The sequence below is a fragment of the Phalacrocorax aristotelis genome, chromosome 2, assembly GCF_949628215.1.
Source record: "Phalacrocorax aristotelis chromosome 2, bGulAri2.1, whole genome shotgun sequence".
Taxonomy (NCBI): domain Eukaryota; kingdom Metazoa; phylum Chordata; class Aves; order Suliformes; family Phalacrocoracidae; genus Phalacrocorax; species Phalacrocorax aristotelis.
This window is the reverse complement of record NC_134277.1, coordinates 155,232,528-155,258,856: the sequence shown is the minus strand read 5'-3', so window position 1 is coordinate 155,258,856 and position 26,329 is coordinate 155,232,528. Positions and strand designations below refer to the sequence as shown.

General features: G+C 46.4%; 1 protein-coding gene across 3 annotated transcripts; it reads left to right on the top strand.

Moving 5' to 3' along the window:
- The first annotated feature begins 679 nt into the window (after window positions 1–679).
- On the top strand, window positions 680–25,850 carry FBXO32 (F-box protein 32). Of its 3 annotated transcripts, none has more exons than XR_012659299.1 (10): window positions 680–996; window positions 4,111–4,223; window positions 5,921–5,970; window positions 6,641–6,733; window positions 13,713–13,806; window positions 14,715–14,899; window positions 18,484–18,666; window positions 19,840–19,983; window positions 20,675–20,905; window positions 24,723–25,850. XR_012659299.1 is itself a non-coding variant. In XM_075085749.1 (10 exons), exons 1-10 carry the CDS (start codon window positions 881–883, stop codon window positions 20,762–20,764), a joined length of 1,125 nt encoding a protein of 374 aa, XP_074941850.1. In that variant the 5' UTR covers window positions 739–880; the 3' UTR covers window positions 20,765–25,850. The 3 variants fall into 3 exon arrangements, 2 of the variants coding, with proteins under 2 accessions (XP_074941851.1, XP_074941850.1); XM_075085749.1 differs by adding an exon at window positions 1,284–1,340 and having other exon boundaries at window positions 739–996; window positions 20,675–25,850; XM_075085750.1 differs by having other exon boundaries at window positions 733–996; window positions 20,675–25,850.
- Window positions 25,851–26,329: the final 479 nt, after the last annotated feature.

Below are 26,329 nucleotides of genomic sequence, written 5' to 3'. Positions count from 1 at the left end.
GATCTTCTCTAACACCTACCGGTGCATGCACCTAATAAGCTACATTTATATATTATATAGATTTTCATATATAATATTGCTTTATCTACATCTTTCTTCTATACATGTGTATCTATTGTAACAGATAATCTAAATATTTTAATATTTTTAAATAGCATTGGATGTAAGAAAGTAATGCATATAAAAGTACACGTGTATAAGACAGACATAAAACATGATACATGTACGTAAAACATTACAGATATAAAATACGCAACGCATTTAGAAAACATTCTATATATATTCTTTATATGTGTTCTTTACATAGCACCACATATAACGTTATTCTATATGTTTTCACAATGTTCGAATTTTATCTCCATGATTAGATTCTGTACGTTTCTACAAATAGGATATTTGATATTATTGCGATACGTAAATACCTCAAGTACATTTATAAGCATAAACACACACGGCCGTGTAAATATTTCTATCCCTTGTATCGATACACCGAACACAGGAGGTCCCTATGGGACTGAAACACGCACATATCATTATTTTTACAGCCGCTCGTATTCCATCCGTGACGTTTTCAGGCACCGCGCGCCGCACACAAACACTCGGTGACCCCGCCCCCGGCCCCGCCTCGCGCCGCTCGCGGAGGCCGGGGGCGGTGCCGATAAACACCGCCACGTGCGGCGGGGCGGGGGCGGGGCTACCTCGTGCTTCCGGCAACACGCCGCCCCCGCCGCCGCATAAATAGGGCGGCGCGGCGCGGTGCCCGCAGCCTCGGCATCCGCCGCCCCGCCGCGCTCCGCCCCGGCGCTCGCCGAACCGCCGTGCGCCGCCGCCGCCGCTCCTGATCCCGGCCCCGGCTGTGGTCCCGCTCCGCCCCGCCGCCATGCCGTTCCTGGGCCAGGACTGGCGCTCCCCCGGGCAGAGCTGGGTGAAGACGGCCGACGGCTGGACGCGCTTCCTGGACGAGAAGAGCGGCGGTTATGTCGGCGACATCAGCAGGTACCGGCGGCGGCGGCTCGGTACCAGCCCCGCTCCCGGCCCCCGGCGGCGCCGCCAGGGGGCGCCGCGGTGCGGTCGCGGGGGGGCCGGGGCGGTAAGATGGAGGGCGGCGCTGCGCCCCCTCCCGTGGCGGGGCCGTCCCGCTCCCGGCGGCGGCGGGGGAGTTGATGTGCGGGCCTGCCGGTAACCCGGGGCCCTGGCCTCGCTGGGGCGGCCGGGCCCGCCGGCGGAGGGGCGCGGGGGCTTTCCCCGGGCCCGCTGTAAACCTTAAACCGGGTCTTCCTCAGGGGCTCAGAGGCTTCCTCCCGGGTCCCTCGCCCACCCGCGGCGGTGGGGTGGGAAAGGTGAGAACAGTCGCCGCCCCAGGGCCTGGGCGCCGTGCCCGGGGGAGCATCGCCGAGCGCTCCCGGGGGGGGTTCTGCAGGTGTGCCCCCCTTCCTCCTTTTCCTTCTCTTCCCCAAACACCACTTCCTCGGGCTTCCCGCCCCTCGGGCTCGAGAAGGCTGATGTGTCCGAAGCCATAAATCATCCCCAGCGCGTGACTAATGTACCTTATGTGCTGCTTGAGTAATGTGGCTGCAAAACATCAACAAACACCCCAAGATGGTGCAGCACCGCGGAGCTGCGTCGCCGCGGGCAGGAAGCCTGTGCAGCAGCGTGGGTGTCGTGGTCCCCGGCCAGATTGCTCCTGTCGAAACCAAACTTCTTGCAGAGCAGTGTCTTGTTTTCGGCAGTGCGCAGTCGGGTTTGGGTTTGCTGGGACCGGGCTGAGGGATGGGTTAGGAATGCCCGTGACGAAGGGACTCGGAGCAAACAGGGATTCACTGTGAACTGCTGCTGAGCTCTTGCGCAAGGCGGGTCATGTAGCTCCCTATACCCCCTGCACTTTTTATGCAAGCTGTAAATAAAAATCAAGTTTAGGATCCAAAGCATCTGATTTTAGAAAGGTAGAAAAATATCTGGCTGGTGGATTTGTGTTGGGAATAGTGAGTTTGGCATGGGTTTATACATTCCCATTAAAGGGAGGAGGTGGCATACCGGCCCTGGACTGAGATCCTTGCAGTGCCTGGTCCTGGTGCCCAACTGTTCAACCTGCCAGGATGCCTTGGAGAAGTGTGTGGAAACCTGGCAGTACATAAACAGGGGAATAATCTGTCTCCCATACTGGAATTCATCCACTGCTGTTATGAGGTTTCAGATTACAGAGTCATTCAGTAGGAAGCCAACAGTCAAGGGTGTCCTGCTGACATGTAAGACTTAAAGCAGATCAGTCTCGTGCTCTTGGGCTTGGATTCTGCCACTGCATGGGGCATCTTAACCTGCCTCATTATTGCTTTTGTGCAACCCTGGTAAAATATGAGCTTAAACATCTCAAAACTGCTTCTTCCTTACTGACATACTCTTCTCTGCTTTTGGTCCCACCAGCGGAAAGCCGCGCGGTTGGGAGAAATGCGCAGCTGAGATATTTAGGTTCTTCTTAGCCAGCTCCAGCTGGTAGAAGTGTCTGGTCCCCAAGCTGTTGCTGCTGTGAATATTGTCTGCCTGTATTGCTGCTGCTGTTCCCCCTCTGTGGTGGAGCCCACAGGAGCGGTGCCCTTGGAAGGGGGCACTTTGGGCAGGAAGGGGGAGCTGAGGCTTGGGGTGTCCTGAAGCTGGAGGAGGTTTCCTCCACCTCTGGGACCATGTGTGGGTGCCAAACCAGAATACCCATCTGGACCCTGCTGGAGGAGGTCAGAGTCCCTCATGGGGCTGAAACTCTGACTTGGTCACTTGATTTCTGCACATGCTGGTGGCATGGTGATGCTGACAGACCGCAAACCTCCCTCTCCTGGCTGTGGGCCTGGACTGGTGTTTCTGTTTATCAGTAGGGGGAAACAATGAGCCTTGTCCCACAAGTTTCATGCCTTTGTGGGAGCCTGTGCTGAATAGCTGTTGGAGGTATGAGTTGGTATGGTGCTCACATTTTTTTTGAGGCTAAACAGTGTAAACACAAGGTCTGTAGAGGAAGCAGCCTGGCTGTGTAAGGGTCCTCGTGGCTGTCACAGGAAGCTTGCCCAGCACTGAGCAGCAGTGTGTTTCAGTGCCTGTCAGAGCTCAGGGGGTGTCCTAGACCAGCACTGCCACAGCAGCTGAGTGGTGCAGTGAAGTGCCTGGGAACCTTCTTTGAATTCAGACCTGCACATAGCCATCTCCCATACCTTCCTAGCTGCTAAAGCAGTGGGGGTGGCTCCCTTCTGTTCTACTGGATACATCACCTGTCTTCTCCCCAGCACCTGCAAGGCATCTCTGCAGCACTGGGCAGCATGCTGTGTCCAGGGGGGTCTCTGCCAAGAGCTGCTGGTGGGTGCTGCCCTCCCCCCGCATCCTCAGGGATCTGTGCTGCAGCACTGTGGCTGCCCAGGGGCTTCTCAGTTTTGCATTGCTTTTTGGATCTCCTGGTTTGCAGGTCTGCAGAATGTGGAGATGTTGATGCACAGCCTCTTTATAGATGGTCTTTCATTGCCCTCAAAGAAAATAAGGGGTTATAGCTCCCTTTGCTAATAATATAGTTACAGCAGACTTCCAGCAAATGCAGAAGATGGGCAGTCTTGGACAAGAGATCCTAGCTGTTAATTTGTACAGCCACTACTATGTGGGGCTTGGAAAACCACCAGCCAAGGCTGAAGCTCAGCTGAGCTTTTCCTGTAAGCTGTTATGTAGGGACTCTGATAATAAATATTGAGTGCATATATATTTCCTCAGCGATGTCTAGATATCTTTCCACAGAAGTCTGGTTGGCTCAGAGTATCCACCTATAGTAGGAGGATACGGTGTTACTTAAAGATAGAAACAGGTTAAAGGGAGGAAAAGAAGACTGCCCAGCAGTGCCCCAGCACTAACTGCAATTTGTATTACCTGCTCCTGTCTACTTAGCTAGCACAGCAATGAGGCACCAGAGGCTCATCTAAAAATACCATTACTGGATGCAAAACTGCATGCAGACTTCTTGAGAGCAGCCTGTGAGGAGGCAGGTTTGGAGCTCACAATGAAAACCTGTGTATTTTCTCTCCTTGCAGGAAACAGTGTTAGCAGACTGCAGAAATAAACAGAATGCTTGCTTTGTGTCATTCACAGCTTTTGTAAAAAGGATGATCACAACAAAGAGAATCTCTTCAACAGTCTGAACTATGATGTTGCTGCCAAGAAGAGAAAAAAAGACCTGCTGAATAACAAAGCCAAGATTCAATGTAAGATGTCTGTTTGGACTTTTTTTTTAAATAAAAGTTGCTGTGGGAGAATGGAAAATGCTTCATATCTATGGTTTTTGCACAGTGCATGAGGAGTCTTCCAGAGCGTCTCAAAGGGCTTTGTGCCCATGTTTGACCTAAGCAGAAAACTTGGATACAGTTTAACATGAAGATTTATGCCCGTTAGTAATCCCTGCTCTGAGGAGTTGTGCTTGTTGTGTTCAAATTTTTGTCATTTGTGTTTGTCAGAAGAAGGGTAATTTTTTCCTATGGTACATTCAAATGAACCAGTTCCAGTTTTTTTCCCCCTGTAGACTTCCTTCTGCACAACAAGCTAAATTTATTCTTCTTCCATATGCATGTTGAGTACTAATCTACATGACTGGAGGCTACAAGCCTGAATCTGAGCTTTGATCCTATCTCTGTGTGGAGTGCATGAAAAATGAAGTAAGACTTCAGCTTGCTCAAAACAATAGAAGGTTTGCAATCTTGCTGTACGCACAGCGAGCAGCCTGGGGTCTCAGATGGTGCACTGTGGGAGGACTCAGGGGAGCCCACAGGGATGGCAAGGTCTGCATTGGTCTGATGGCAAGATAGGTACAAGTTAGATGTGAAGGCTATAAATGTAAACATACACAGAGGAAATGAGTTACAATTCCCACACTACTATTAGCTCATTGTGCATCCCCCAGGATTTCAGAAACTGATGCCAAAGTCTGGCCCCTCTGTGCATTTGGTTCTCTGAATAAACAAATGTTACCATGACAGTTTTTGGCCGGATTCTGCTGTGACCTACTATTTAAATAGGCCTGATGCAGGCTCTGCATGCCTGTAACTAAGACAATGTTTGTCCCTGGGCTCACAGTACCAGACAGGAGCACATCGCTGCATCCTTAGGTGGAAAAAGACTCCAGGAGGATAGCAGGAGTCTAGCAGGATGGGGAGATTAATTTCTCTTAGGCTAGCTCTTGAATTGTGAGTGTGTGGCAGAAGGGGTCAAACGCCCATGTGAGAATTGGGTAGGAGAAGGAATGAGCTGCATAACTACTGTTACAGTAAGGACTCTTCTGCAAATGGAGTTAGCAGCATGTGGTGGGTACAGGGAAGCTATTTTGGGGAGTGGATGAGACTTCTCCCATTTGAGGGAAGGGAGGGGCAATTAGAAATAGGAAAATTTTGGTCCCAACTAGGTTTTTCTTTTTTAGCAAGTTAGCTGCAAGCGCAAGCATGCTTCTCTGAGCCTGACCTCACTGCTAAAAGCTCTCTCCCACATGCCTGGTGTCTCATGACAATTTTGTTCAACTTCAAATTTGACATTCAATCCCAAGCCTGTAACCAAGGTAATGAATAGTTAATAAAATCAATAACAACAGAACCTGGCTGTCAGCCACACTTCCTGTCTGGGACCAAAGAAGAGGAGATGCTATGGTATATCTGTGGCTGGCAGATTAAAGATTAACAGTCTCGGGCTGTGTCACTGAAACAGAAGCCCTTTCTAAGGCTCAGGGTCGCAATATTGAAGCAATATGGAAACAATGCAGCTCAGCAAGTTGCTGGTTTTGGTTTTGAGTGCAGTGGTGTAAACACAAAATAACTTCATTTGTACTAAAAGGGGCAGTAAGTGATGTGAGCAGAACAGATGCAGCCCTCTGCAAGGTGGAGGATTAACTGAGCAAAATATGTCTTTGTCCAAACAGATTTCCACCAGGAGAAGTGGATCTATGTTCACAAGGGGAGCACAAAAGAGGTGAGTGCCTCTGTAGGTTCTTTGTTCCCTTTTCTACTGTTTTTTCCAAGTGGTGGAAGATCCTAGGCTGATATAAATCAACAGAAGCTCTTACGAGATAAGTGGAAGATCTGGCTTGTGGTTGGAATTTCAGTAATGATTTTAAGCCCTGATCAGGGAGCCAGGGCCTGCTGTACAAAGCTTTGTACATGTGTTTAAAATATGACTTGTTTGCTTCCCCCAGTTAAAAAAAACCAGCCATTTGCAGACCAAGCCATAATACTGTTCTTGGCTTTCACCCAGTACAGTCCTAACATGGAAAATCATTGGAATTCATCACAACGGCTCGCTTGCGCTCATGGAGAGAAGCGGCTGTATGAGACCGCCCTGAACTTGTGCTACATATTGAACCCCAGGAATGTGTGGCTTGTTCTCACCCGTAAATTCATGGGTCATGAGCAGAGCTCGGGTCACTCTTGGGAAACTACTATAATCTACATTGGGCTGTGCCCAGTCTTGATGTCAGTAAGTGCGGCTCTGTGGGAGACAAGCCTGCCTCCTCCGGCTGTGACCTGGTCCCATGGTTTGTACCCATTAACTTGCTAAATTGAGTTGCCCTGGGTCACATCTTCCTGGTGCTGTCTGGACTCGCATCTACCAAAACATGACCCAGACTGTTTTTTCTTCTCAGCGCCATGGTTACTGCACCTTGGGAGAAGCCTTCAACCGACTTGACTTCTCCAGTGCTATCCTGGACTCCAGGCGATTCAACTATGTCGTCAGGGTGAGTGAAAGGCCAGGGTTTGTTCTGCTATGATGGTGGTGGAGGCTCTGAACTGAGCACCAGTTGGATGATGGGAAGCACTGGCAAAGAGGAAGTCCAAGCACGCAAGTTGGGGTTTTGGGCTTTGCTGCCTGAAGTAATTGATGGAAGTTGTGTGGATAGATGCCCAAACCCCGCTCTTCGATCTGTCAAAACGGAGAGGGAGAGAGGTTTTTGTAATGTAGAAGATGGGCTGTCCTTAGCCTAGCATTCCTGTTGCTTTTCAATTGTGAAATTCACTTCTGAAACCCAGAAAACTTAGCTTCTAATTCTTGAGTTCTCAGTTCGGCTTCTAATGTGATTCCTGTAGCCCCAAAAGGAGCATGGGTTCTCTGCAGAGGCCGTAGAGCAGTGCGGACCTCTTCGCACAGAAGGCTCCAGCTCAACAAGGGCTGTGGAGCTTTGTCTCCTTTGAGGTGATACAGGAGAGACTCTGGGGAGCTGAGCGTTTTAGGAAGGAGAGGATAGGCTGAACCTCTTGGAGGCACTGATCTTAACTTCTCTGTAAAGGGTTATCATGCTCTTAATCCTGAGTGACTGGCAGCGGTTTCAGTAGGTGAAGCATTTGGTTAGTCCTGACACCATCAGTTGGTAGGAAGGAGTCGTCAGTCCCAGGTTCCCTGTACTCTGGCTTTCCATAAGAGCTTTGCATTAGGGCTTCTCCTCTGGTGCTGGGTAGCCAAGGGGGGTGGTAGTGGTGGGGGGAGCTACTGTCCTGAGGGCTGTATGTTTATGTGCATGTGATCTGCAAATTGATCTCAAATTTCAGAATGCTTGTCAAGGTTTGGAATTCAATAAGCTTAAAAAAAAGATCTGTTATTAACTTGAGGCTGTTTATAAACAGCTCCTTTTCACATCTCATCAGTGGTTGATCACTGGTGAGGCACCAGCTGTTCAGGTTTTAGGTTCTGGAGCAAGCAGCATTGGTATTGCTTTCCCTTTGCCAAGTCAAATGTCATGAGAAGTATCTAAGGAAGAAATTATCTGTGCAAGTTGACCTTGGTTTGTTCACCTTTTGTCTAGGTGACAAGGAGCCTGTGAAAACCTCCATCATCCTGGCAAGGGTCCAGGCATTGGGGGTGATTACCCACCCGCTGTGCAGGAAGGGCACTGGCAATCACTTGGATGTCTCGCTGCAGGGCGGTGGCAGGGAGTGGGGATGCTGGGGGAGGCAAAGCAGGATACAAGTCCATGGAAAGCCAGGCTGTCCTAGCTCTGCTGGTCCTGGGACAACTTGTTTTTCTGCTTGTACAGAAAAGGTGATCTCCAGCACTGAGGTACTCAGTGCTTTCTGATAATGGGTGTATATATATACACAGCCATGTCATCTTTAGGATTATTGTGGAAGGAACAGTTCATGCCAAGGCTATAATCCTTTAGTCAAATATCAAGGCAGAAAATAAAACAAAACTTGTATCTGGTGCTCCAGAGATCCCTTCGGCAGACTTTCTGTCTTATGACAATGAAGAACTCCAAAGACCTCTGCTAAGCATGGCCTCAGGTTGTGCTGTGCCATGTGATGGGCTTCTGCTGCTCAGCCCAGCGTGATGGGATTGCATGGGCCTGCAATGATTGAGCAGAAGTCCCATTACATTTTTTGAAAAGCAAACTCAAATTTTGGTGAAGCTGGCCTGGCCTGGCCTGGTGAGTAGGCTCAGGCTGACCTTCTTCCCCCTTTTTCCCGTGAGGACTTCATAAAAGCATCCCAAATCTACTGTGTATCCAAAACAGCAGTGTTCTGTATGGAAGTCAGCGTGTGTCCTTGTTTCTACAAATTAACTCTCTTCTGAGCTTTTAAGAGTAGTTTCCCCCCAGTAGTCTTAAGGATACAGCACTGCTGAGAAGTATGAAGCTTTCTAATTGAGGCTGACTTGTGGTTTGGCAGATTAAAGAAAATATTAAACCTGGTACCATGGATCAAATATAAAACTGACTTCTTAAAATGAAAGGCTTGTATCGGCCAAGTCTCTGGTGGATAGTAGCTCATAAAATGCCTTATGTGCCAGATTTACTCATGAAAAGTTCTGCCTAGATGTGGATCTTGTTTATGGTCCTTTGCAAATCGTAGGCCTCCTAGAGCACACAGATGAGCAATCTGTCACATGGAAAATGCCTTGAACGTTGGCAGGCAAAACAGTTTTCCCTTCCCTCCCTCTCCTTGTTCTCTCTAGTTCTACCCGTTGCTCAGGGTATCTGATGAACTAAGTAGTGTGACATTAAACAAATGCTTTCCAAGGAGGGAAGTTTAGAGTTGAAGTCTGGGGGAGAACATGAGGATATCTGTAGGGGAAGAAGGGAGAGAAACAGCTGCAGGCGTGGGATTCTGCTGGCTGCACCCAAACTTGCCCTACAGAGAAATAAGCTACATCACTGCTGATAGCAAGATGGGCTTTCAGGCTGAACATCAACTTGTCTTTCTTTAAGCATTCCATTCTGAATATCTTTGAACTCAAGTGCTACAGTGTTTTCAGTGCTGATTTTTTTGTTGTACAGAAGTGTCTGCTTCTTAAGATATACCCAAGCTAAGTTCTTGGAGTTCCTAATGGTGCACTGATAAAATGGGCACCTCTTTCGAGTGAGGTGGAGGTGTGAGCTGCAAGAAGCTTGGCAGGAATTTTTCATGGGCAAATACCATCCTCTGTAGCCCGTGAATTCATATAACTGAAGTGGAAGAAATTTTGCTCCGGCATCAATCTTCTCTTGACGGTCTGCTGATACAGCGCTGGAAATGCTAAGTGTAGGTATTGGTGCCATGGCTTGGTCCTTGCTGATCTTTTAAACTATAGCATCTGCTACATGTTCCAGGACAATGTTCCTTTTCAGAGCTAGTAAGAAGTGTGTGACTGACCCAGAGGACCTAAACTGTTCTTGGTCTTGAAGCCTGGTTTTCTCTGTTCTTACAGATTCAATGAAAAGGCTGGAGGAATTCTGTAAGCATAAGTAATGTGAGCAGGGACAAAAGTGCCTGCAGCCCAGAACTTGTTGGTTCTCCTTTGGGAACACTCTGTTCAGATGACAGCGAGGTTTTGCAGGCTGCTTCCTTCAGAAAGATTTGTCATATGATGGTTATGTAGTAGTGTCTCAAGGGAAAGTGCTGTTTCTGATCATAAAAGCTTGGGTCAGGTTAAGCTGCATGGGCACAGCAGTTCTGGAATAACATGATCTAGATAGCGTGCAGCCTTCTAAAATAGTCTCTTAAATTTTTTTCTTAAGTTTTTATAGCAGTTAGCTCCGGGAGTCCTGGATTTATGTTGTGCTGAAAGAATATCAGCTTGATGCTGTCTCATGGAGATCTGTCAGCACCTGCGCTGTAAATCATTATAACTCGCCTTGCTCTTGCTCTACCTCCCAGCCGAAAGCCAATGTGACATTTCAGTCACAGAAAGTGAAGGGCCGTGAGAGTAAGGGGGGGGCTGGAGAGGAATTTTTCATTGTAATATGTTTCTCTAAGCAATCCAGATGTGACGAACCACGTTGCCAACTAGGAGGAGCTTACGGGTCCCCACAGGGTGCCGTCCAGCTTCCCCATAGCTGGTCTGGGGCATTCCAAGGGGGATTTACACTTCAGTAGTTAGAGACTTGTGATTTTAATCCTTACAAAGCATTTCCCTTTCTGAGGCAAGGTTACACCCTCCTGCTTGGTGCAGCAGGCCTGCTGGGGATTCTTTGGCTGTGTGCTGTAAGCCCCTAGCTGTGGGTTATTTGGGGTATGGATTGCCCGTGCACCCCCGTGTTGAACCAAGACAGTGGCAGAAGTGCCATCTGGCTGTAGCAGGTCTAAGCAATGCTGTGCACAGCGGTCATGGGTGCAGGCAACATGCTTTTGTGGCCCTGAAATGGGCCCTTGTTCCCTCCCACATGGCACTGGGGTTTTTTTTGCTGGTTTTTTCCCTTGTGCTTATGATAGGAGTACCTGCTTTGCTCCCTGAGCTATGTGGCTCGTTGCACCAGCTGCTGCAGATTGACTGCTAGTGAGGTTTGAGCAGGAGCCCCATCCCACTTGTGAGGACGTGAGCAGGTTGCATCCTGCCAGCTTTGCAGAGGCTCTGGAATAGCCCACTGCATCTCTTGGCTTTTCTCCATGGCTCCTGCAGAGCCCTGAGAGCAAACAAAATAGGGGCAAGGCAGTAGGAAGGATTTTCTGGGGAAGCTACCAGGTTACCTTTTACAACCTCTGAGGAGTTGAAAGAGTGAATTGGGATCTAATGCCCTGTTTTCTGGAGGTGATGCAGATTTTCCAGCTCCAGTTAGAATTGGCTGAAATGCAATCGCTTAGTGTTTTTGAAAAGCAGGCCTTTTAAAATTGCTCTTTACCTTTCCCTGTGCATTCTCTCTTACCATCTGTCCCTCTCAGTTGAGTGTGGGCTGGACTTAATGCAACTGCATCATAACACATGCTTGCAGCTCTCCAGCCTTTTTACCCTGCTCAGCATTAATCTGATTCATCAGTCTGCTTTTAGTCTGTATTATGCAAGTGGCAACACTGATTTATTTTATAATGCTGTAGACCCCAATTTGGCTGTCCATTAACTGAGACCCTACTCTGCTGGGTCTGTGCCAACACTAAAAGACCCTCAGTGCACTGGAGCACGTGGGACACAGATTAACTGTATTGCTTACCTGTTTTTTGTGTATTATATGAGCACAGAAGAATAAAAAATGTCTTTGGATTTGGCGGGCTAGTCAGTCACTTCAGCCACCAGTCCCTGGGGAGCAGAGTAGCCCTAGAAGTATTCACAACATAGATTTTGTATGGAATTTCATCTTGTGTTTATTGCTGCAGAGGAAGAGAGGTGACACATGATATCTGAGCTGGTTCACTGAACATAAATTGCACCTTGATAAACACAGACAAGGCAAATTTGAATCTGTTCCTTTGGCTAAATTAATTTTGTACCAATTTAAAGTTCTTCAAGGAACAGATTTTTATTCTTGTTCCTCGTAAAGAATGGCCCTGGCACCTAGCTCTTATGGTATTGCATGACATGATGCAGATCACTGGGTGCGTTTTGGTGTTTTCAGTAACGGGCACAACATTGCTAACACCCAGCCTGGAGGAAGCTGTCTCTGTGCCAGTTCCAGAATGGTACAATCTGGAGACAGCAGTTGTTTATGCACAGAAGAGCTGATCTGGGTGCATGTGGGGCTAATGTGCAGATGGAGTCTGGCAAGTTGATCGCTGTAATCAAAGGTCTGAAGACTAAATAGTTTAGTGTAAGCAGAGTATTACATACTACTTTGGGGCACTGATTTTTTTTTTTCCTTCTTCCTCTAGTATTTCGTGAAGTTAAGAAAAGACATTGTTTTAAAACCTTCCAAACATCTTGCAAACTGCCTTGTTTTTAAGAGTATCTAGTTCTTGTGGTCTCAGTTCAGCTGATACAGCAAGAAGATCCACTGATGCTTGCGCAGTAAACACTACCCAACTCTCCTGCATCCCTTGTTGCTCCCAATCGAGCCAAGAAAACAGGCATCCTGCCCTTCACAGGAGTTAGCGCAGGTCTCTTTTTCATCTTGTTTTCTTTCGGTCATGCGAGGTACAAGATATTAATAGACTGTAAACTCAAAGCCATCTGATGATGCTGTTGGCCTGGAAATTAAACGGAAGAAGAGATTGGTCACTCTAGGCGACTTCACCACTCCTAAGTGGCAGTCACATGCCAGTGCCCGAGATGAGCAGAGCAGGCGAATGACTGCATTAATATCTCTCCCTGAGCTCCCTGCTTCATGGCAAGCTGCCGGTGACTTTTTGGATACATTCCTGTCATTCTTATAGCAGGGCAAACAGTTCAGCCCACGGCTTAGATGGCTTTTGACAAGAATTGATTAGTTACTTGACAAAAGTAGTCGCACCTCTGAGCTCTCTGTGGTGCCAGCAATGGGATACCATAGCTACAGAAGATAAAGGATTAATAAGCTAGTCATGTGGTAATGTGTTGATTGATTTGTGGCATAAAAGGTTTTTCCTTTCCTTTCTAAATTAAAACAGAAGGCTATGTACATCCAAAACAAATGGACTGACACGTGAACAGTCTGTGTATTTATATAATGCTGGGGGAAGGGAAGAAGGCTTGGAAGATCATGGGCCACATGTTCTGCAGAGCATGATCCATAGGAAACTTCCACAGCTGTCCTTGTGGTGGTAGAGAGCCGGGGAGGAGAAGGCATTTTTCCTGTGGGAAATGCTTCCTTTAGCAACTGTAGCCCAAATTCAGCGTTCAGCTTGTATGTGAGTCAGGAGATCAGGGATGGGGAGCAAATTCTAATTGAAAGTAAAAGCAAGATTTCCGTTAGGGAGGTTAACAAGTAAACAGGACAAACAGGGAAAGATGATTTGGAGTTAGAGCTGTAAGAGCTGAACAGAGAGGAGGAAACCTTGGGGGAATAGGGCCTTGTCGGGAGGGAGGGTTTGTTTTTAATATAGTGCTTAACCTTTCTGCTGTGGCGACAGCACTCTGACAAAACTCATGCAACCCAGGAGTTTGACGTAAATTGTGGAGTCTGAGTCTCATTAATGCCCCATCAATAACGTCCCCATCCAAACAGGCATTTGCTCGTGTTCCCTAATGATGCTGCTTGTTTATGCCCCAGTGAAGGACGGTGACGTTGGCTGTTCGTTGTTCCTTCGGTGTGAATAGAGGCTGTCAGTGTGAGCACTGCTCTGTGGTTTCTCTGCATCTCTGAACCATGAAATCAAGCCTTTTTTTCCCCCCTGAAGATCATTAGAATGCCTTTTTTCCACCCCTTTCGCTGTGGGTTTAATTATTTGGCTTCTGCTCTCCTCCCCCTTTGCATTAGCTTGCTTTGTCGTTCTGTCTCCCTTTTATTTTCAAGCAACAAACAAGTCTCTGGACTGTTTTGCTGTGTCATGTGACCAGGAGTCAAGATTAGAAAGGTATCTCTGTGCTCTAAGGCTTGCAACTTCTATTTTTATCCACAGCTGTTGGAGCTGATAGCAAAGTCTCAGCTGACGTCACTGAGTGGCATTGCCCAGAAAAACTACATGAACATTTTGGAAAAAGTGGTGCAGAAAGGTAAGAAATGGAAACAGTGAGGGGGAGGAGGAGGAGGAGTCTGATTTAATCTGGTGTACTCTGTGTGAACCACATCCTCAAGAACAGGCGATGTGAGATGGGTGAAGAGGGGCACCACTGCTTATTTCTGTAGTGCCATTCCACTTTCCCTCAGTGAAGGACTATGGGGGGTGGAGGGGAAGTGGGAAGAAATATCTGTATTTCGGTAGGTATCTGAGAGGCGATTCCTCCTTCTCCAACTTTCCTTGCTGCCACCCCTTCTGCATCCTACTGAGTCCTATTTTTTGACTGCAGAAGAGATGGCTGCTCCTGCCCCCAGCCTGGCACATCTGTAGTATCTGCTGCCGCCTTGTTGCCAGTTTGCTGCATCAAGTGCTCCCACTGCTCTGGAGGAAAGGAAAGCTTGAGGGCTGTCTTCACCTGCTGGGGAGGCTGAACTGTGGTTGTGATGTGCAGCTTCCCTCCGTGATGCTTCAGCTCTGATGAAGCCTGCGAATTGAGCGCTCTGTTTAGTGTGTGTGTGTGTGTGTACATAATAAGAAAGGAGATCCTGAGCTGTCTTGCTGCACATCAGCTGGGGCGGACGGGGGAAGAGGTGCATACAGATAACCTCTTGCACATATGGGAGGGGAAAGCTGGCTGGTTGCCAGTGGCTGGAAATGGGAAGTGCTGCAGAAAGGGCAGATGCCTCATCTGCTTATCCTGGGAGGATCTCTTTCCATCAGCTGTCTAACCTGCTGCTGCTGTATCTGGCTAATGTTTAAGTGCTTTCCTTTAAAAAGAAAAGCACAGGCTAGCTTTCTTGGCCTGTGAGGTTATAGCAGATAACATGACTTACCTGAGAAGCGTGTAGATTCAGAAAAGGATTTGGGTGGTTTGCATTTTTAACATTTCCTGTTCCTCCAAAGTACTTGAAGATCAGCAGAACATCAGGCTAATACGGGAATTGCTGCAGACCCTCTACACATCCCTCTGCACGTTAGTTCAACGGGTCGGCAAGTCTGTCCTCGTTGGAAACATCAACATGTGGGTGCACAGGATGGAGAGTATTCTCCACTGGCAGCAGCAACTGAACAACATTCAGATCACCAGGGTAAGCACAAATCCTCAAAGCTAAAAATAATGTGGCTTCTTCGTGAAACCTTCTCACATAACAGCTTTCATTTGGGTGACTGCATCCCACTGTACTCCCAGTGCAAGCACAGTGCTGGGGAGGGACCTGGTGTTGCCAAAATAAGTGGATGCATTCCTAGCACTACTTGTGTGCCTTAACTCAAACTCAGCGTACATGACCCAGGATCATACTCGCTGTTACTGGTCACAGACTGTGGCTTCACTCCTTAATGGCCATGAAGTGTGGTGTGAACAGAGCTGGGCAGGAAACCATCTCCCCCCCTTGAGATTGAGTGTCTTCAGAGATCAGGCCTCGATATGAAAAGTCAACTTGGTCTTTCTCAAACTGAGAAATTGCCTTCAAAACTTGGTTATCAGATAGTTGAGGTTTAATCTGTAAATTAAATGCAAATTTCCAAATAGCTGCATAACTTCATGCTTCCTGGCTGAAAAAATCAATGATTCTTCCAGTAGTCTGAAGCTGCCTGTTCCAGCCGGACGAGTCCTGCTTTCACAACATCTGTGTTTTCAACAGTGTCTGTGTGGATGGGGAAGATGTATTAGTTGATAAATTCCTAACCTGACTTTGCATGGGAATCAAATCTGAACTTGCTCCACTTCACAGAATCACAGAAGGGTTGAGGATGAAAGGGACCTCCGGAGGTTACCTTGTCCCTCCTGCCCAAGCAGGGGTGCCTACAACCAGTTGCCCAGAACCATGTCTAGACTCTTTTCACCTCAAATGGATATTTTCTCCACAGAAATGCTAAAGCTTTTCCCCAGTGCTGACCTCTGTGTTCATATGCCCCTTGTAGGACTTCTCCACAGTGAACTGTGCTGCAAAAGTCCCACTTGGGCAGACCATGGCATGGCCTAAGGGAATATAAAAAGCACGTTTTTCCCTGGTGGGTCCAAGCAGAGAGGCAAAGAGCAAAGGATTAAGCAAAATGTCTGCTTTTCATCATTTTACATGGCTGTGTTCTCTGGGAACTCCAGGAAACAACTTCCAGTCATTCAGAGTAATGCAGGCTGCAGGACACAGAAGACTCTGGGAGGTCCACGAGAGTTTGAAGAGCTGCAAAAGCAGCAGTGCCTTATCTGATGGTGGTCTCTGTCCCACCTCTGCTGTCCCTCCTGGTGCCTGCTTTTGGGCTGCAGCTGCCTTTGCCCTGCAGGGGAAGTACTGGCCTTACTGTAGAGTGGCTGCTGCGGCGTAGCAGGTCTGTGAGCTGGGGAGCTGCCCTGTGCTTGGACACTGCCAGGGCCAGCTCCACCCACACATCTGCTGCCCTGAGTGCACCACAGGTCAGGACCTACCTCCTCCTGCTTAACTCAGTAGTACAGTGTGGTTTTTTTCCTTTTACTTGAGGCCCTCATAAAGCCCAGATAAGCATTTCAAAGAACTCTGCCTATCCAGACAAAAGTGCCTCAAAGTATTGCTTGTGAACAGAACTGCATTTTATGTATACGTATGCATATGTTTACAGACACTTTTCTAAAATAAAATAAATGTTGAGTTTGCAAAAAAAACCTACACCACTGAAGATGGCTTTAGGTCAAGCTAGAACAAAACCAGCTGAGTTTAGAGGAAGGAAGAACAAGCACAGCTCTGTGCAGCCAGTTGCTTACAGTGCACTGAGTGCTTCTGGTGTTTCTGGAGGTGGGGGATGTCTTGCAACAGCCAAGATCTAAACATTAAAAAAAAAAACCAACTTGCAAAATATTGAGTGTCCTAGAGCTGCTTTAAAAAAACCCTCTGTCCAGAAAGTGACAGCATACTGATCTGCTCTGATGTAATCTGTTCCTTCTCCAAAAAAAAATAATGCTTGAAAAGTCCTGGAAAGGAGTACTGAGGGAAAAGAAGTAGCAGATAAGTCTTTAGCCCTGACTCAGACAACCTGTAAGGATTTGCTTGAGTCAAACTGGTTTCTTCAGAAATAAGACATAACTTTGGGGTTTTTTGAGCCAAGGGCCTCTGAGCTTAGTCCTGCCTGTTGTGCCCCAGCAAAGCTTATGTAGAGAGAGTGCAAAAGACAGGCTGGCAAGGGAGATCAATGGGAGGTGATCTGAGGCTCCAGTGCATTCTTCCTCGATATGGAAGGGACAGGTAGGGATGGTGTGCCTGGACTTGTAGATGCTTCCTTGGTACAATTGTGTGTGCCACAAGGCAGTGCGCTTGCAGCTTAACTCTTGGCATGCAGGGTTAAAGCTGTCATGGGAAGAAATACCCTTTGGAGATGGCAGAGAGTTCATTCCTGGAGGGCTTGTTTCAGGCCCGTCTTGCTGGTGGAGATGGCCAAAAATGATGCCTTGGCTGAAAAGCTGTGGTCCTTGCAGGTACCAGGCAGTGCTGCATGGTCCAGGCAGGCTAGTCACTGGGGCACTGGAGGGAAGGTGGGAGCTGTTTGTGTACAGACATACTTGTGACTGTGGAGTTTCACATGCAATGGGGTGGCTGGAGATAGGACTGTATGATTAAAAACAGCCTCATACAGTGTTCCCCTCCTGATGGCAGTCTGAATGCTTCTTGATTGAAACGGTTAATAGCGCTGCCAATTGCAAGATGGGTGCTGTGACTCTGTGACTTAAAATAGCAGCAACTCTGTGCAGTGTAAATGATAAACTTGGCACATCTGTCTAACATTGTTTCTTTATTGGGGACCAATCCTAAAAGCTGCTGTTTGCCTTAATAAGGCTGGGGCTGGTTTTGGAGCAGCCGGAGCCTGGGTTGTGGTCCTGGCTGATGCTTTGCTCCCACGTGTGCTTTGGGTTGCCCTGAGTGCAGGACCCGCTGATGCATTGTGGTCAACTTTTCCTGGAGCCGTGCTGCCATATGGACTTGCAAAACAGTCTGGACCCTATGCAGACCGGGTGAAGGTGACTTTTGGCTCTTTAGGCTAGGATGTGCTTTGGTGTGGCTGAACAGCCTGGAAAAACATGGCTGCAGCTCTTGGCAAAGGGGCATGTCTTTCAAGCGTTCACAGAGGAAATGCTAGCCCTGCCAGCAGTGGCCTGGGAAGCTGTGCAGGGAGAATCCTGCTGTGGGTACTCATCAGCCACTGCTGTGGTTAAAGCAGGATCCTGTGACAATATAAGCTAAAACATGTCAGAAGAGTGTGAGATTCCCAGCAATGTGTGTAACAGGAGGCTGAACTTGAAAAGTAATGCCAATGTCCCTCATGGTGGAGACACCTGGATAGTTAATAGCTGATACCATGACGTAGCCAGTGTCCTGCTGTAGCGAAAGCTGGTGGTGGTGCTTCTGGGAGCATAGTCTCACAAGTATGGACGTGGGATGGACGAGAAGGGGAAAAGGACGCTTGGACTGCAACTGTCCTTCTAACTACTGTAATACAAATACATGTCCCCTTCCTTGAGGATATTTCAAACTGTTCTCAGGCAGGAGGCTAAATGTCTCTGTACAATGTCTCCTTATTCAGAAGAGGGAACTGCTCCTTATTCTTTATGTGAAGAACAATGCTTAAAAAGCGGTAACTCCACTGCAAGCTTGAATTGCTTGGGTTTTTAGCTTGCTGTGAACTCAATTTTTTCTGTCTCTTCCAGCCTGCCTTTAAAGGAACCACTTTCACAGACTTGCCGTTGTGCTTACAACTGAACATCATGCAACGACTGAGTGATGGGAGAGACCTGGTTAGCCTCGGTCAGGTGGCTCCCGACCTGCAAGTGCTCAGCGAAGACCGGCTGCTGTGGAAGAAACTCTGCCAGTATCACTTTACAGACAGACAGGTACAAGAAGGGATGCAAACTGCCACCAGTTGCTTGTAATCTGCTAGCAAGTGAGCTCCATGAGTAGGGAACTCTTAGTTGACTATCGCTTGGATCGAAGGGCTGTGCTGCAAGCTGGTAATACAGGCTGACATGAGAATGGCTGTGAAGATGACTTATGTAGAGGATTTTGCATACCACAGCAATGATTCTTGAAATAGGACCTGAGGAATTAGTCATATGGTGAACTTCTTCAACCCTAATCCAGGTGGTAACAACTGCAAGCCATGCAGTTGCTCCTCGCCCCACGTGTGCAGGGAAAACGTGCAGGCAGGCTCCAGCAATCACCCCGATGTCCCAGGGACTGACACCCTTGCAGAGAATCTCAGTGGATGTGGTCCATGAGCAATGAGTCATACTCTTTCCCCTTAGAGCAAGAAATCCCCTCTGAGCTGTTTTCGTTAGTGACAGGTCAGTATGTGGAAAACAGCCCTGCTGCTACCCGTGTTGTACCTGTGTAAACATCTTTGGCCTTTTGCAGGCTGGTAATCATCTGGGGTCTTCTAAACTTTTTCTAAACAAACAAAAATCCCTCTCTTTGTTTATGGGTGAATGTCTAGGGTGTTTGTGCCAGACCTCTGCACTTTAGGGACCATGTGCCAGATTTCTCTGCTGACTTGGCTTTATTTGCTCACCCTAGATCTGACTTTGGAAGTGACTCTAAGGAAGTTATTTCTATTAACAAGTACATTCAAATCCAGTTTCTGCAACTAATGAACCCTAAAAGAAAGATGGGTGTCTCACAAGCTAATGTGACAAATCACTGACTAGTAGAGTCAATGAAAAAGCAAAATGCTTCTGAAACTGTTAAATGCGAGTATACTCACTTTCCTGCCAGCCAGAGACAGTAGTTAAAGTAGTATGAAATAGCTCCTAGGATTTCAGGCCTTCATACAGTAATATTCATGAAATGGGGATAGAGCCTGATAATAGTATCAGGTGAGGCTGTTGCCATCAGGAAGCTGGTTATAGCTGGGTATTCAGAGCAGGAGCTTTCTTGGTGTTACAAGAGAACTGTTACAGGACCAGCAAGGATGACAGTTATTCAAGGGAGAGGAGAACAACATGAGTTGAAGAGAAAAAAAAAAAGACATTATTTGACCTCCCGCATTTTGATAATTTTTTTTCTTTCAGATTCGCAAGCGGCTAATCTTATCTGACAAGGGACAGCTGGATTGGAAGAAGATGTACTTCAAGCTCATAAGGTGTTACCCACGGAAGGAGCAGTATGGTGACACGCTTCAGCTGTGCAGGCACTGCCACATCCTCTCCTGGAAGGTATGATGTGTTGGTGGGACAAACGTGATTGGGGCATGAGCCACAGGGCACTCAGTGCTTCCTCTCATTGCAGCTGGTTTAGGGTGCTGCAGTTCCTTTGCCTGCATAACCTAATGTTTTCCTATATCTTAATATTCCCTCATCTATTAAGACCCTTTCTCCTCTGTGCTTTAAAGGTCCCATCTTCTCTACATTGTACAAGAGTAGTGGCCTTCAAGGCCAGAGGGGAGGGAGATGGGCATGCTTTAGGGCTGCCTGAAGTAGTTCATCTTGGCACTGCCATCAACTCCTGCCACCCGTTACATGGAGGTGGAGGTTTTGGCAGCAGGATTAGCTGGAACGACAACTGATGCCTACAAAACAGCCCAGGACAAAAATCTGCTGGCCACTGTGTTGGTATCCAAGGCATGCCTCTGGAGTTAAACTCCCGTAGCTGATGGTAGGCTCTAGCCTCTTCTCCCTCAGAAAAAAGAATTAATTGCATCTTTGCTGTTTTTACTTCCCCTGACTTGCCAGTAGCCTCTAAAATCTGAAGCCCAGTTCTGAGCTGTCTGCTTTGGCAAGAGTAGAAATATTATTCTGGGCTCTATCTGCAAGCAGGACTTCTGGCAGAGGGGCAGCGCTAAGTTGGCTGATGCTCTGGCGCCCTTTCTGCAGTCTCTCTAAATGGAGTTGTTTTCTCCTTTCGCAGGGTACTGATCACCCTTGCACAGCCAACAATCCTGAGACTTGCTCCACCTCTCTGTCGCCGCAAGACTTTATCAACTTGTTCAGGTTCTGAGCCTGGGTCACCACAGCTTATGCGATTCTTACAGGACACTTTATGCCACTAAGCTTGGACACTCCTTTTGTAAATAGTGTAAATATTGATGTTTGTTCAAAGCTCCTGAGTCAAGGAACAAGAGGATCTCGGAGATGAAAGGTGAAATTGCTCACTGATGTGCAACGCTTAAGGAATACAGACTTCTGTAGGACTGGTGTATAAATACAGCATGTTGTACAGAGTCCCTTTTTTATGATCAGCGTACAAGATACAGGGCAAAAAACTTCATTTTTTGTTTTCAGAAGTTAAAATGAATTTGCCCCAGAATCATTTGAGAACTCTCTTGGTTTGTTTCTAATAGAGAGAAAGCAATATGAGGCTAGGACTGTTGAACTGTTTCTCCATCTGGTTTTATTTAGCATACATATTTATAAATATGACGTTTTAAAAATATTTATGAAAAAAATCCCTGTGACAAGTTTAATAATACTTTTATGTTTTTAAAAGGACACATTCTGAAATACTTAGAACTCTAGCCTACTTGCAAAAGAGAATCGCACCATACCACTTTCTACCTCTAACAGATTGAGTACCTTTCAAACAAAATCCAGTGTACAATGTGAACTTTTGTATTTTGTACAATGATTTAAAGGGAAATGTTTGTGATAGTAAGCATCGTTTCTTGTATTAATGCTTACCTCTTTACCTTAGTTTTCTTGCTCTACTCAGTGCTTGAATGCCTAGATGATAGGCACCATATAAATACCTAAGACTTTACTCCATCCTCTTTTAATTTGTTGGTTTTATGAAAGACTAAGCAAAAGGGAAAAGAGAAGCCACAAGGATGAAGATTATCTAAAAGGGAGGAAGTTCTATTATGGAGAAACAAAGGACTGGATTTCATCTCACAGTCTAAATTCGTATCAACTCCAGTAGGTTAACTGCACTGGTTGAAATACCCAGTGAGATTAGAGTCTGGTTGTTCAAGCCCATGTTTTCCTAGTTTTTCAACATATACACTGCTCTGTATTCCCACTGCTGTCAAATGAATTCAGTCATCTTGGAGCTGGTAAAATGCAGGGACAACCAGGCTGTTGAACATAGTGAAATGATGCTGGTTTTATTCACTGGAAGACTGGCAGCATCGTGTTTAATTTCAGGCTACTGGAGTTCAGGGTGATGAGTGAGACAATATGAAGAAATTGGTCAACGATATCCTAAAAACAGCAGTCAGGGCTGGGGTAAGCAAGGGATTTCCAACATGGCACTTGACATCTTTGATTATTTCTCTGTGCCAAGAAAATCGTGAAGACCCAGCCTAGTCCCTTCTGCTTCCAAGTGCTGACCTTCTTTATAGGATCTTCTAACACTAGCCTAGAGCTAAATTTTCAGTCGTGTGGAGTAAGTGGCCAAAGTTCTAACTTTTCTGTAGCCATGATCTGGCTCACGGTCTCCTCTGTGGCATACAATGCTTCACTTTTCCCTATGGTGGTTAGAAGAATCCAGCTTGTATATGACAATTTGAAAACCTGCAGTGGAAAGTTTTCGCTGTTTGCCAGTAGATTTCCTGTATAGCACTTTCTCTGTGCATGATATAAGCAGGATGCCTTGGAAGGGTAAACATTTAGTGGGTTGTGTGTGACTGTGTACAAAGAATTGTGAGGAAGAGGAGTACTCAGGACAATTCAGGAAGAACTACTTGAGTTAATTACTGTTAAATATTCTGTTCCTTTTTTTACATTTTTATAACTGACTTTCGACACTTTTCTGCAGCTGTTTATATTTTAAAAAATTGACAGTATTTGCATTTTTGCAAACTAAATCGCTTTGCATACTGTTGTAAGAGACGAAAAGGGAAAAAAGCTGCCTCTCGATGGAGGAGTGAGGAAGAGGGGAAGGAGAAAACCAGGAAAATGCTGACAAGAACTGCCCTCCTCCTGTTTTCCAACAGCAAACCCAAGCTTTTGCTCTTCCAGAGACCTCTCTGAGCCTGTGCCATCCTTAGTCATGGCCCAGAGCTTGGCACTCTCCAGATACAAGGAGAAGACATGTGCAGCATAGGGAGCTTTATCTTGGTGTTGATGCCCCATCCATCAGTTTGAGTGCTGGTGAAAAGAATAAGCCTGCTGCTCTTATTCATGACAACTGAAAGTGATTTAAAAGCTGTTACCTTGGAAAAATGAACTTGTGCTTGTTTGGGGGGGATGTTTGTGAGCAAGGGAGGCCAGTTTCTGTTTTCATTCCCGCATTGATGGCAGCGGGTAGGTGAGGCTGAGATCTGGCTTGGTGAATGAGGACATTAAGGGTGGAAACCTGCAAGTGAAGTGAGTGAAGCATTGCCACTGTATTTGGAGATTCTCGTAGTTCCTTTTTCTAGCAGTGAGGGGACCTGTGCCCCTTCGCATCTTCTGCGTCCAGCTCTGACTTGGGGTTTTGTTTCATGGTCTTGCCTCTGCCGCCCATAGTGAGCCCACCTGTTGTGATGGGGAGGCAAGGTATTTCCGTATGAAATGCTGGGGGTCCGTTCTTTGCAGATGACACTTATCCACTTATCCACTGTGAGATTGTGACACTGGGTGAATTTTAAGCTCAGGTTTGAATCCGGCCTAGTGCATTCCCTGCACAGCAAGACAGAAAATCCCAGTGTTCAGCTGCAATTTGGGAATGTCTCAGCTCTTCCATTGCCTCTGTCAGCCCTTCACTGGTCTTAAGCAAAGAGTGCATTCTGTGTCCACTGCCCAGAGAGCATGGGTCATGCTGATAACATATTTAATGTGAGCTGAGGCTCCTATTTATAAAACTCACTTCAATTAGTGTGTTTTTCATTTCTTAGCATTGTGTAGATCTGAAAGGGTCAAAGTGCTGCAGGTGATTTGTTAATACATACAGATACTTGTGTATTGGTCGGGCAGGGTCCTGGGATATTGCTGACAGTGTCCAAAGCAGCAGAAAGCCAAGCAACCACTGTACTGGAGAACAAAACAGACTAAACAAAAAGAAACAGAATAAGCCTTATTCAGTTACTGCCTCAGTCATTACCCTCCTGCTAGAGCAACTGTCAAATAAGACCTTGATCTCTTTGGGAGACTAATTTTTTCTCAAGTGGCTGGTACAGGGAGATATCGTGGTGAATTCAATACTCTTGTATTATATTCAGAACAAAATGCTGTTACTTCCAGATGCCTTAGTCTCACCACTTATAAACAAAGCGATCAGTATTTTAGCAGTGCAAAGGCATCTGCTCGGCTGAGGATGGCAGAACAACAAAACTGACAGTGCTAACAGGGGCTTCCAGGCAGGATGGTATAAGGCTGCTCTCATGCAAAAAAGACCTTTATTTTAGGACAATTGTGATAAAGCTGTTGTGAAGGGAAAACAGGCTTTTACTTGTATTTTGGAAAAAGAACGTTCTTTTCAAACAGCATTTCACCTTCCAGTTAATTGATGCATTCCCGTTAGACATGCATCAGTTCTTATACTAGGAAAGGAGGGGCTTTTGCTCTCTTTGGGGTTTTCTCCTGCCAGCATATCCAGAGAAATCTCATTATCTTCAGAGGATGCGTTAACAAGTGCAACAGTGTAGAATGTGGTGCTGTGAAGAGGAAAAATAGATCTGTGCAGGGGAGGAAGCTTAGGAAGGGAGAGATGCCAGAGATGTTTGTTTCAGCTTCCTAGAAGAGGCAGATATTTGGAGTTTGTTTTAATGTGATAGCCACTTCAAGAGGCACAATTTCAGCTGTACATACCTTAAGCCATTTATACTAACTATGGTATGGTAAAGTTTGATCATAAAAACGTGTGCACCTCTTATATTGTTTGAGTTTCTTTTTTTAATTGTGAGAGTTTCTAGATCCTTTTGTAAAGTGATTAGGACAGCTTGTATTGCTCTGAAGACATTGCTTTGTAAACATTTAATTGCACCCTGCCACTTTCTGTATATGAGAGTATCTTTATTATTTTTTTTCTTTGCCCCCAGGTTTTGAACCGTTTGTGTTCCCGCTTCTGTTTGACTTCAGTTACTCTTGTGAAGCTGTCACCTTCTAGAACATAGGCAGGTACTAAACCAGCTTTTCCTGCCCAGAAAATTCCTTGGCCCTTAGTAGCTAAAATTTGATTTAGAGCAGGAACATTTCAAATTCTGTTATGTAGCTAATAAATCAGATGTGCTGTTTCATGCTTATCTCCTTGCTCGTTAGACTACACCAGCGTCATCCTCTGCAGTTTTTACAAACCCATTGCACCGCTTCCCCATAGATCGGCACCTTGCCAGAAAGACATAGCTTTAAATTAAAATGCCACTCTTTCTAGCTGGCCTGTTTGCAAAAACAGACCATGTGGAGCTGATGGCTGATCAGGTTGATAAAGACTCCCTGTTACAAGATTTGGGACTCTGGTGTTCTGCTTGTGCTGCTTTTCTTGGCTCATTGCTTATAACGATGCTCGTTAAAGGCTCTGAAGACATGGTCAGCCATGGCTGCTGGGCTGCGTGAGTGTCTTTACTGGCACCTGATTTCTACCCCATGTCTTCTTCCAGTGATTTAGTCGGTAGCAAATCAGCTTTGCAGGATCTGGCCCTAGGGAGAACAAATCCTTCTTGTCCTTGACACATCCAGTCTCTTAGTATATTCACACCTTGAACACCAGAGAGATTCCCCCTCCATTGACCAAGCATTGCTTCTTCCCCTCCTGGGAGGGCAACTGAGGGTGGAACCTGCATTTCTTCAGCCATCGTGTGCTGCACAGCATGCTAACAGGTCTGCTACCAAGAGAACACCTTAATTTGAAATAGCAAATATGCTCATCTTTAGGAACTAATCTACAGTAATTATAAATACCTACTTATATATGGAAGAGAGCGTGTGTTCTGTTTTATTTATCCTTAAAGTTGTAACTAGAGATGATATGAAGTGAAAGACATCCCTTGTACATTAAGACTTTTTAATATTATTGTGTGGTTAAAATCCTTCCATTATAAATTTGCACACTTTTTTTTCTTCCCTTGCATGTTCAACTCTGATTTTTACAGCTGTTCTGTGCAGACAGTAATGTATTTTTGTAAAACATTTTTGACACTGAATTGCAATAAATGTTCAAACAATGTGAAGCACAGAGTTGGTTGTCTCATTGCTTCCAAGGTGGTCACCTCATCAGCCTTCAGCTTCTGGTGACTGTAAGCAGAGACTCTTCTGTAGGAGCATCCAGAATGTGGGTTGTTGTGATAGTCGGTACATGGAGAATACCCAGGACAGAGCTGTTGCTTCATTGTACCTCAAAGGAAAATGAGGTGAATGGAGCCCTCACTTGAGCAAAAACAGTGCTCACATGGACCTCCTGCTCATGAATCTATTCTTCCCAAAGCACAGGGGTGATTTTTGCGCCAAAATTGATGCTAGTGCTCACACTGGTCTGACAGCTTCAACTTCAACTTGTGGCTTATGGAAAGGTTTTTTTTTCTGGACGTGACATCCAAGTGACTTTGATTTTTATCTTTTTCCAGTTACAACTGCACCTGGTTAGTCAGGACTGCAACAGTCTGACACCGGCTCCTGCTCAGAGGGAATGTGAGCAGGAGCCCACTGAAGG